General features: G+C 41.3%; 2 protein-coding genes across 4 annotated transcripts in view; one reads left to right on the plus strand and one right to left on the minus strand.

The window, feature by feature from the left end:
- The window catches only part of LOC145447123 (uncharacterized), a 36,457-nt gene extending 28,237 nt beyond the window's left edge, over positions 1 to 8,220 (plus strand). The window contains exons 11-15 of the mRNA XM_080325545.1: positions 1,681 to 1,849; positions 3,029 to 3,398; positions 3,774 to 3,856; positions 5,357 to 5,455; positions 8,046 to 8,220. Coding sequence (XP_080181671.1) covers positions 1,681 to 1,849; positions 3,029 to 3,398; positions 3,774 to 3,856; positions 5,357 to 5,455; positions 8,046 to 8,158 — 834 coding nt within the window. The 3' untranslated portion in view covers positions 8,159 to 8,220. The remainder of the gene's footprint in view (positions 1 to 1,680; positions 1,850 to 3,028; positions 3,399 to 3,773; positions 3,857 to 5,356; positions 5,456 to 8,045) is intronic.
- Positions 8,221 to 10,842: 2,622 nt separating this feature from the next.
- The window catches only part of LOC145447095 (uncharacterized), a 97,900-nt gene continuing 96,556 nt past the window's right edge, over positions 10,843 to 12,186 (minus strand). For 2 of the 3 annotated variants that reach the window (XM_080325531.1, XM_080325525.1), the window contains exon 22: positions 10,843 to 11,772. In XM_080325531.1, the coding sequence (XP_080181657.1) occupies positions 11,441 to 11,772 (332 nt within the window). In that variant the 3' untranslated portion in view covers positions 10,843 to 11,440. The remainder of the gene's footprint in view (positions 11,773 to 12,186) is intronic. The other variant, XR_013917460.1, reaches the window with a different exon arrangement.

Below are 12,186 nucleotides of genomic sequence, written 5' to 3' on the forward strand. Positions count from 1 at the left end.
TTGCTGTTGCAGCTGTGGATTATACCACCGCGCTATCTCGCCACACAGTTGCTACTTGCTAGGCGTATCTAGTTGCAGAAATGCGTGGTTAAATGTTTTGCATCTATTCATAGGTTAGTTATCCATAGTAACATCGATCAATGATACCTGCTACACGTCATCACAAATATCTTTCATAGGTCTTGACCATGACTACTTCATATGGTTGTAACCAAGTCACAAGGTTCCGACTTCACAAGTCAATTTTAATTTTATAGTTTTGACTCGAGTCAATTCGACTAATTTTCAACTCACCACCGAGTCCAAGTTCAAGTCTGTGAGAAAAATCCCGAGTCCTATTCATATAGTATTCACTGCTCATTATCGAGTTCATTTCGAGCTCCACACAACATTTTGAAACTCATCGGTGATATCGAAGGCCACGCATTCAGAATACACTTGTTTTCTTACTCATTACGTGTTTATCTCAACATTTAAAAGACAGCTTCCGGTTGCATTTACTGAGCATCTGTTGTGATACACAAGACTTGAATCAAAGGTCTAGATATAATTTCTTTAGTCATATGACTCGAGTACAAGTCGAGCCAATACAAATAGTGACTCAAGTCGAGTCAACTAAAAATTGCGACTGGAGTCTGACTTCAGTCGACTCATGACTCGTATCAATACAGCCCTGGACAGAAATGTCCCTTTAATATTTGTAGTCGCATGCGAAAGATATTCTGATACTTAGATACCTATAAACCAGTGGTTCCCAACCTTTTCCCACCCACGTACCATTTCGAGGTTTTATGCAGTTCTCGCGTACCACCTACATAAGTTCTGCCATTCATAATCACGTATTTGACTTATGCTAGGTGTAATAACAAATTCTAATAAACTAGGCATTATCAGCCAGGGTTGATGGGATGTATGGAATTGTTTTTTCACCACCAGTCACATGACGAACAACATAATGAGATAACAACAAACAACAAAAGTCAATTATTTAATACGCTGGCTGCATTTGACTATTTTCCACTAGCTGGTCGATGCGTGACATACGTTTGCTCACATCGCATCGAAAGTCATACATGGGCGCAACAAGTCAGTTTCGTTTCTTCGACTTGATAGTCATCAGGGATTAAAATCCTTGCTCTCACTCCCGCGTAGAAGCGAAATTAGCTGTTGGGGAATAGCGTGGGGAATGCGAGAACAATAGTTGTGTTTCGTCTTTGCTGTCTCGTCATCCTGGATATCTATGAGCTCCTCTTGCCTCCCAGTCACGACAGGCAGCTCGGCTGGATCGACAGATAATGGACATGTCATGTAAGCAAAACATGGAAAAGTGATGGAAAAAGGACGTAGGCTATCTTGCCCCAACGACGACGGCTTCAAAAAATTTAAAATCATTCCTACCCGAAGTAATAACCCTCTTCGGTCGAGAAAAAAACAGAATCTACTTGCGTACCGTCTGGAAGACCTTCGCGTACCACAGGTTGGGAACCACTGCTATAAACGATGCACCGAAACCAATCGTTGCCAAAATATCGCACTCGATGTGAAAGAAGTATATTTTTGCCACTCGAAAAAGCGACTCACACGACTCGAAACAATATAGTTTAGATTCGACTCACATTCATGGTGCCTGGCCCGAAGTGGTAATTAAAAATTTTGATGTGCATCGAGATTTTATTACAGGCTTGCAATGGTGACAGCTGCCCGAAATTGGCATCGTGGAGCGGTTGGAGCCGCTGCGCTAATCCATGCGGCCAAGGACAACGGTCTCGCGTCCGATCTTGTGTTGGCGGGCCGGCTGGAAAACCGGGTTGTCGCGGCATAAGGAAACAGCAGCGGACTTGTCCCATCGGTATAACATTTGATTTCCTGTTTTTTTGTGTGTTTATAAGCCGAATAGAGTTTATCATACATATGAGATTTTTTTACGTTTAACTGGGGGCATTCAATTCTGGTGCTTTGGAACATCCATATCAAATGTGTTCAAAGTAGTCAAAGTTACTGCTCAAGTATAGAAGTAGAAGTCACTTTCTAAATTTCCACTCAATTACATGCATATGAAGCAATTTTCGAAACATGTCAAAATTACATCAATTGGAAATAGAAAATGGAAAATCGGACAAGGATTCAAGCAACTAGCTTCAATAATCAGATTTTGTTGAAGGGTCGCATACAGGGGTACAATATTCAAAAATATATGCAACGCTGCAAACGTATCCCCATCTACTTTATATTTTTTTTAAATCCAGTGTGTCAAAACTAAAACGCAAGTAGTTTCCATAAAAGAATGAGTAACTAGAAGTGGAATCAGTCTAAAGGCTAAACAGGTAACCACTTTAGTAGATATTGTAACTAGACCCCGCTTGGGTACTCTAAAATTTAGAGGTAAATCGTAATTACTATGTAAGCTGTCTCATGAGAGATAGGCCTGCATATGTACCTGCTGGTGGCTCGTATGATTTGTAAATTGCTATGCCATGCAATTAGTATACATTGCCATAGCAGGAATAATGTCAAAAGACTTTTAAACGTTGCTTTCAACATCAGATCAACAGTCCCATTTATAGTTGTTGGTATCATTTGCAGCCATTTCGCCCGACATAGAGTTATATAAGTATAGGCCTACTTCGTCACTGACCACCTAGTACAGTGGTTCCCAACGTGGGCGATATCGCAAAGAGGGCGACGGGGGTGAAAATAGCGAAGGGGGCGATAGCGGGGCGATGCCGCGCCAAAGCGGCTGACCTTTTTTTTTTTTTAGTCAACTCGCGGAAATTTAGTTACAGAAGTGTGTAAAATTAGACATCGTGCCGAAACTTTGACCTTTATTTTTATTTTTTTAGTCAACCCGCCGGTGATTACGGTTTGTATGCCCAATTTTCGGTACACAAAATTTGGGGGCGATGATCGGTGTTGACCTTGAAAAGGGGGCGATGGGGCGAAAAAGGTTGGGAACCACTGACCTAGTATATGTCTATATCGCAGCCCAACCTAACGACTAAACTGTATCACGTCAAACAATTCCTTCTAGAGCCAATCTGCTCGGAATTCGGACAGTGGACGCCGTGGACCGCGTGCACCCGCAAATGCGGCGGCGGCTCGCGATTCGCAGTCAGAAGATGCCGCGGCGCCAAGTGGAACGTACCATGCGAAGGACACGCCGAAAGAGCTGAGCCCTGCAACACCCACGCGTGCTGCCGATCGCACGCTTGGTCACACTGGAGCGCTTGCGACAAGACTTGCGGTGGCGGTAGTAGATCGCGAGACCGTGGAGAGCTGCCTTGCCGAAATCTGGTGCAGTTTCAGCACTGCAACACTGGCACTTGTCCCGAGTGGTCTGACTGGTCCGAGTGGTCGCTGTGTTCGAAGGCGTGCGGCGGCGGGGTACGAAACAGGACACGGTGAGATTTATTCACTTTTAGAGCATTCGCTCCCAAACGGAGGGTAGTTCCGGACTTGTGGATATCTCAGGGATCTCTGGCTGGGTCTGGAGTCTCAACTTTCATCATATTGCCACTTCTTGTTGTTGACCAACGATGGCAACTATGACAACCCCTGCTCATGTGGGATGCATCGGCAAATTATGTTGGCTGGTTTGTTTTTCATTGCGATACTTGTCAGTAAAGTTTAGAGTGCCAAGAATGAATTCACAGGACTTTTCATCTGTGATATCAATAACGGATGAACTTGTTTCAGAATTTACTACAGCAAATGATCATTTTCCAGAATAAACTATTAAAAAATATCTAGCAAGCATGAAATTTTGTATAATTTAGAATTTGTGGTGACAATTTACGATCTGCCTCATGCCAAGGATCGACCACTATTCTGGATGCGTGCAACACCGAACAATGCAAAGGTATGTAATCACGTGTCGCAAGTGGACAGACATTGTCCACGCTTTTAGAGCTTTTAGGAGACTTTCAGAAATACGCTATTTTCAGTCAGTTCTGTTAAATCCCACGCAATACACAGTATGAGTGTGACTACAGTTTTATTGCCAGCTAATAGGTAATAACCCCAATCACACAACGATCTGAAAGGATAAAGAAATGCACCAAACAACGTTACCTCCTGCGTAAGCGTGAAACCTGGCGACTACGAGCGAAGCGCGACATCTGTCACGGTCGATTAGCGTTCAATTATAATGAGCCATAATTGCGGAACTAAACATATAACCGCGAACAAAACTCGAGACATTTCAAGTTCCCAATACTTAATGCCCTAAAAAGTATAATCCTTTCTTGTTCTGGTTTTATCACTTGATTTTAATTTTAACTGGATCAAAATCGGGTGAAAATTGCTGATCGCTTTGTTATCTGAATTCCGCGATTTCATCCAGCCTAGTAAACGTAATGAATACCTGGCTTGTCCCTACAACTGATGAGAAGTCTGGAAGAAACGCAGAATACGTCTATCCAATTAAATATATAGCATGGTAGTACTTTTCAAAATACGAAAGAGGACTTAGACTGGATGTGGGAAACATAAACTTTGAATAGTAGGCATACGAATAGCTCCAATCACAAAATTATTCTTTGGCAGCGATACTGGTAGGGCTCCATTTAAAACAAACGGTTGTTCAAAAGACTTTGTTTAAAATTTATTTCAAACAGTGTTTTAAACAAAGACCCTTTGAAAAAATTATGATTTTTCAAGTTGTTAAATCATGCCATAATACCGTAAATACTTTCCGAAAAACATGTTGTATGAGTCAACGGACAATTACCACCCGATGTATAGCCGACGTTTACGGTATGGGATAGTTGGAACCCTCGAAATAGTCGGCTCAACAGCTATAGTAAGTAGATATTTCGTCAAAGGAGCTATATTTACACTATATTTTAAATTGTCAATGTCAATCCACTATGACGTCACTATTGAATATTCGTCACGTCATAGCCTAAAAAAACATGTGTTTGAAGCAAGGTCCTTGTTTTAAATTGATTTTTGTTTTAAATGAAACCCTGGATACAGGGACGATTTCGTTCGTAAAATCGATGTAAGCTTATTCAAGATCTACTTTATGTCCGACATTATCTATATGCCAAGCATGAGAAAGTCAGTTCATGTATCTTGTATTTTAAACGCTGCTCACACCGAAGTGGAATTAGTTCGAAAATACAATTACGTGAATTAGAGATACAAATGTGTGAAATCTACAGATCGTCCCCAAATATAAGTACCACGTGTGCTGTAGAGTTACACGACCTTATCGGAGTGAGACTTCCGAAGTCGAGAATGGACGCTTCACTCTAGTCTACAAATCTAACATTCAGATTTCATTCTGTGACGTAGAAAAAAGGTCACCCATCCAGTTCTATGAGCCATAATTCAAATATATCCTCCATACTTACAGGTTCGTGCTCGACTCTTTGTCTACAACACGTGAAATCCGGGCATTGCTCCAGCCCTGTCCGGTATGCGATGACTGCCTTCTGCGATCCTGCTTGTTGCAGTAAGTAGCCTAGACTATATTTTGCATTATGCATATTCGTAAAGCTTGGAGGCGGAAAGTAGCCGTTCGATTTCCTAAACGGTCAAGTTAATAAAGTGCGATCCCACCACGTATTACGCAACGGAGGTGGTCAGAAAAGCTGTACTCTTAATGTTTGTAAGCACTCAACTTGTTTGGCCTAACTGTACTATATTTTGAGTGGTTATGTTCTAAAGCTAGTCTTGTGCTTGAACAGTTATATCCTACACCTATACTGGCAAAACTACTTTTTCCCTTTGACTTCAGGGTTGTAATGACTCGAGTCGCGATTTATCGGTGACTCGACTTGACTCGAGCCATTCTCTATGAATACGGAAAATGACTCGACTCCGACTTAGCCAATTTGTGTATTGACTGAACCTGATCCCTAGTTATTGCGCTTAAGCGCGACCAAGACAATGACTCGAGAGTAGGACGGTCAAAACAGGCATTTCATTGTAACTTCAAAGAATAGTGAAGTAATCACATTCTTATTCCATTGTCCATCAAAACTAGTAATACTTGAAAAATAGGGCTATAAATGTTTAAGAATGAGGACATTATCATATTATGAATGCCAGGCATTCGATAACGCCCAGGCAGAGTTACACAAAAGTGAGTTAATCTTGACCTGAACTGAAAACTGAGCAACGAACATACTGACTCGGACTCGACCCTCTGCTTACCGATTTGAACTGGGACTTGACTAGGTGGTGAATTGAAAATGAATCGACTTCACTCGAGTCAAAACTATGAAAGTTAGATCGTGACTCGAATGCCGGTGACTTGGTTAACACCCTGCCAGGTAGCTTTGGGTAGGGTTGGGACTTCGGGATCAAACTTGAAATCCCGGGATCGGGATTTCCCGGGATTATCGCTCCGCAATCCCGGGATTCCCCGGGATTAGAAAAGTAGTAAAGTACACATACAAGTTACACAAATAACATTTATTCCTTGTGGCATTGAATTGACGCAAAACATAAGACCATCAAGAGTATCATCGTTTAGATCAGGGGTCCCAAACTCCAATTTGCTCGCGGGCCAATTTCGTAGTTTTTGATGACGCGGCGGGCAGCAGCATCAAATAGGGGTATAATATGTATTTCCCAGTACGCCTTTTTTGTCGGACCTTGCAGATTGGCATTCCATACACACCGTGAAAATGTAATACACTATATTGTAATATTCACGGTTGTCACGAAAAAGTCATATTTTTCAATATTTTTTCAAAATATTGTTGTGCTTGGCATAATTTGGCGACATAAGGAGTTATATAGACAGTTAGAAACCATGCGAGTCGTCAAATGCATCGTGTCATCGTAAAAGCTGTCGCATTATAATTTAGCAGCTAGTGGGCGTTTGATGTGTGATAGCGATTCAGGTTTTTGGAGTGGTTTCAGAATGAAATTTCAAGTTCTCAAATCCGAAATCTGAAATTTTCGAGTTTAATATTGTCGAATGCTCGAAAAGTCAAAACGCCGACGTGGGCCGCAAAAACAGTTTTGGCGGGCCGCGTGTTTGAGGCCACTGTTCTAGACAATCAGCCGAGTTTGTGACACTGCTTTATTACCAAAATAAGATATATGGCGCTACATAAGCCTTGATAGATGCTGTTCACAAATCCCGGGATTTCATCGGGACCAATCGGATCGGGATTTCCCGGGTTGCCAACGCTAGCTTTGGGTTACCTCTGTGTGAAATCGTCACAAGAAACGCGCGAAATAGTTACCACAGTCACCGCTGAAGAGATTTTGGAAGATTTTGTGTTGTCATATTTCATTTTGCGCTAGTCGCGAAGACGCATCTACGCAATTACGGAAGCAGTCACCAACGAATAACTGTTGAAAGTATATGCGAACTCTCGACCTAACCTACTTTTCGTGATCACCTGTTTGAGTACTATTCAAACCTATCAATTTATACTTACAATTGAAGACATGTCTTTAAAATCGCCTCCTCAAACTCATAATTGAATAGCAACTTTGATTACTTTCACCTCACCTCTTCCACGCAATCCACCATGACACAGACGTGATTTAGTGCTACGATGATTACCGCATGTATACCTGTGATCAATCGGATCTCTACCGCGATACCATTATCATTGTAGATCTATATATACTATATATAGCTTATACAACCATAAGAAAATATTCAGCTTGTTTAAATTAGATAAGGCTTACATTCATCGGTTTACAGTTTTTACGAATCAAACTAGAATTAGTATTAGTTTTCTCCAAATTAGATCAGAATTAAAATATCTGAATTCGCAGGAACTTAGAAATTGAATGAAATTTAGTTCAGTTCATATCATATCAAATCAGAGAATATTCTCATAATCATGAGAATGGCAAATGTCAGTACAGAAAACTTGGCTCGTTTCGCACTGTACAGTTCTCCCGTAGTATTTTCATGAAATCCGCAAATTCAATCAGAATTAGAGCATAGAAACATTTAGCAAAGTAGATTAGAATTAGAATACCGTCATTTCGCTCTAATTAGTCTAATAGGAGAACAAATGGTAGTCAAATGTCCAAGTCTGGATGTAGGCTATATACAATGAATCTTTCAGCCGCAAAGTTTTGTCGGGACGTGCGGACGGACTGCCCATCTTACGCCGTTGAGAGATGCGCCGACACCCACTTCGCTGGCGTTTGTCTAAGGACGTGCGGGTACTGCGGCTGACATGATGCACCGACGACACGCTACGGATAACGGACATTTCAATAAATATTCGATTTGCTGCAGTGCAGTTGTTACTGTTTAGGTATATAGTTTATGTATGGCTCAATTGAGGAGGAAGCTGCATTAGGCGTACTTGCGTAGGATGACTGTGTATTAACGTTGAGCATGCTGTGGTATCCATGGAGATCTCTGGATAAGACTGCGGATCATGCGACGCAACAGAATGTTGGTTAAAGATAGGGCTAGGGCTGGGTTGGGTTCGGGTAAGTATTATTTAGTATTTGGGTTTGTAAAGTCACATACTCCAGTGTCACGTCGTCAACCGTCGATTTTCATTGATTCGCATATGCCCAAATGTCGGGTAACCCTTTGGTTAGAGGCAGAATACAAAACAAAATGCTAGCAAGCTCTGGAGAAGGCACTCAGGGGGAAAGTCCGAAACATATAAACACTTCCTATATAGTCTACGCATGCGGCCCGCGAGAGCATTTTGTGCGGCCCGCGACGGCATTTGGGAATTTCAAGTATTCAACAATATATTCAAGTGCAATATATCTTTTTTAGATATAAGAACTTATATTTCACGCTAAAACTATTACAAAAATCACTGAAATCTCAGCAAACTTCACTAACACATCCCTTTTGAAAGCTACCATGTGGTAGAAGATAAGGTATTACGTCCCATTTCTAGTTCATGATGATGAAGCATGAACCGTTGATGATTGGCGACTGAAAATTGTGATTTGGTTAGGTGCGACCTTCTCGTAAAAGTACTCGATTTCGGATTGACTGGGTGATTAAATAAAAATGACTCGAGTTGAGTCGGAGAAGGACTTGCGACTCGGAACGTTGACTTGGTAATCCTACGGACGCAACAATCTATGAAACTGTCATGGGGGATAGTAATATATCGAAAGGTCGTAGCTTGCGCTGAGTGGGGTATATAGCTATCAAATCTGGTCAGTATGGCAACCGTTGGTGTGACCACTGTGACGTATAGTTGGTTACATGTTAGCTGTTGTTTATTCTTTTATCTATGTTATTATCGGTGGCAAGTAAGGGTCATGGAGTAGTACGCTTTTCAGCTGTAACACCAATGAATTCATCGCCGATTGGACATTTCTATTTCAGAGGTTCTTAACCAGGGTCTGTAGAACCCATCGGGGTACCAAGCACCACATCAGGGTGTACGAGATGCATTGTGGAATTAGGCCTATATGCTGTGGAATATTTTCTTGGCCAATTTATTCAACTGGAAAATAATCTTCGCGCTCCGCGCGATTTTATGTAGATGGGCTTTCTTATTTTAATATAGGTATTATCAGAAATTGTGTGGAAAATAGACGGGGGCGACGATAAAACTTATTGGAAGCACGAGGTGTACCATCGCTAAAGAGGTTAAGAAGCAATGCTATTACTATGGCTCAATATTGATTATATTTAAGTTGTTATTGATTTGTTCTTATAATAATCGAAGGCAAAATCTAACGCTGATTTAATTTGACTTTGGAAATGACAGAAACAATAGCCTATACTTATCACGACTATATGAAAAGCAGGACTAGGCTACACCGCTCAAATGCTCTGATATCAGATCAATCTTCGATCAATTTTAAAATATTGAAATCGTGGCACGTCAAAGGTCCACTAGCTGCAGTATTATAACCCGAAGGTTTTACGATGTCATGATGTATCCTCTCGCATGATGTCTATAACTCAATAATTAAAAAAAAAATTATGCCCGGCACAAAAACAATTTTATTCAAATATTTAAACATGTGATTTTTTCCCGCGTCAAGCGTGAATAGTGCAATAGTTTTTTCTGGGGGTATTCATGGTGTTTGTCGACTACTATGGTCATTTACACCAGGCCGATATTCTTTTCATTTTTCCGTAACTGCCGATTTGTAGCACGGCCCGCCTCTAGGCTTTTGTAAGACACCGCTGACGCAGATGAAGTGGCGAGGAGGAGCCTAGGTAAACCTCCAACACTTAGGTATCGGAATTCGGAAGTCGACCGCGGTCGGACTCGAACCCGCACCCATTGGTGTTGCAGCCGCGGATTATACCACTGCGCTATCTCGCCACCCTATAGTGCAATAGTAAATTACATTTCCACGATGTTTGTGGAATGCCTGTCCACAAGGTACCGTCAAATAACGCCTGCTTGGAAATTATACATTGAATATCCCTATTATTGATGCTGAGGCCTGCGGAGTCATCAAAACTATAGGAGATTGGCCCGCCAGCACATTTGAGTTTCAGACCTCTGCTCTACACGATGCAGAGGACCTCTTAATACATATATCTGATCAGTGATCAATGATCGTTAGAGATACAACAATGATGCACCGAGACTTTCAAACACTCCGATAACTGTGGCAGTGCAACGTAAAAAGGACCATAGAGAGCAGTGCTCCTACACCATACACCGAGCACCAAAGCCTGTCGAAACGTGTGGTTATTTAGCATGTGAGGTATACCTATGCGGTTATTCGAAACAAGGAATATGTAGAACTCATCCCTGATTCAGAAAGCTCAATTCTGTGATCCGGAAGATTCATGTCACCTTTACGATGATGTGCTAGATGCGGTTTCCCTTCGAAAGTTTGAAGCTGACTTTCGTTCGATGCCCTTTCTTTATGGCGTAATATACACGTGGTATAGACCGATTCAACGCAATATTCGATGTATAACTTGATTTAATATAGACCAGGCACAAGACTTACAAGGTTTTGTTATAAACCGCAAGCAATATCATGAAAAACAATAATCTGCATAAAATGACACGTCGAAAATAGGCAAATACCAAGAGTAAACATATATCATTGATTAGACTTCCCACTAAATGGCAAGATCGCGAGTGTAGGTTACTACCGTCCAGAAAAAGTGGGAAATTCCATATGAATCATAATGAGGTATGAGGACAAAAGGCCGTCGAGAACATATAGGCCTGTGCACTTATATTCAACTCCTCAATATATAATTTCTGTATTTGCAACCATTGCAAATTGAGGTAGAGCCACGGGGACCTGCATTCTACAGAGGAATTAGCCTTACTATAGCAGAGAAAGGGGGCATGAGTATTCGGAAGGTTATTTAAATTAGATAACAAACGTTTAATTATAGTGCCCAGACCTAGTTGCTTGTATTTGCTTCAATTTAAACGTTGGGAAAAACTTCTGGCAATGCTTGTCGGGTTAAGAAAAATTAGTGTTATTTTACATTCATATGATGTTAATTAATTTTATAGTAGGACTGGTTATTTCTGAATTTACTACCTCACTGAATATTAGTCTCCAACTCAATCACGCCTTTTTGATTTATACGCTCTTTCCTTTTTGGCGCTACTTCGTGATTTGAGACTGATTTCGTCATTTCCGTTCCCGTGAGTTCAGTCTGCTTCGACGTTTGTTTCGCGCTATCCTCGGACTGACTTCCTTCCTTACGTCTTGTCTTGTCGATTCTGTTTATTATATGCGGCTTTTTGATCGCTGCGAGTCTTTCCCACATGATATCGGGCAGGTCGGAATAGAGAAGCGGGTTTAAGGCACTGTTTATCGGGATGATAAGCAAACCGGCTGGTAGATAGGCGTCCATCGGAATGCTAACACCTGATGAAAAGGAAATTATATGGAATTATAATAATATCGTATATCAGTGAGCCTACCGATATTTTAGGACAAAAATAATGGAATAGGAACATCGTATTTACTATTCAAATCCGTCGACGCTAGAAAACTGATGCATCAACTCGAATTTAACTTAGAAGGATGTTCAAGACACTTACGAATGCGCCATTCTAATGCAGTCGCGGTTCTATCGTTAAAAACCGCAAAAACAGTGGCTCCTACGACGATATAAGTTGGCATATTTCTATGCTTCCTTTTGTTTTAGCCGTGATAAAGGCGTTGGCCCGGCGTATGCGGGATGAGGAATACAAGAGATTGAATGTCCGTACATATACGAGTATACGACTCTGTATGAAAGTCATTCGGTGTGATATGCTAATATCTGCAGTGTATGCT

Source organism: Botryllus schlosseri, chromosome 1 (assembly GCF_051294905.1).
Source record: "Botryllus schlosseri isolate E-star chromosome 1, Bs_hap1, whole genome shotgun sequence".
Taxonomy (NCBI): Eukaryota; Metazoa; Chordata; class Ascidiacea; order Stolidobranchia; family Styelidae; genus Botryllus; species Botryllus schlosseri.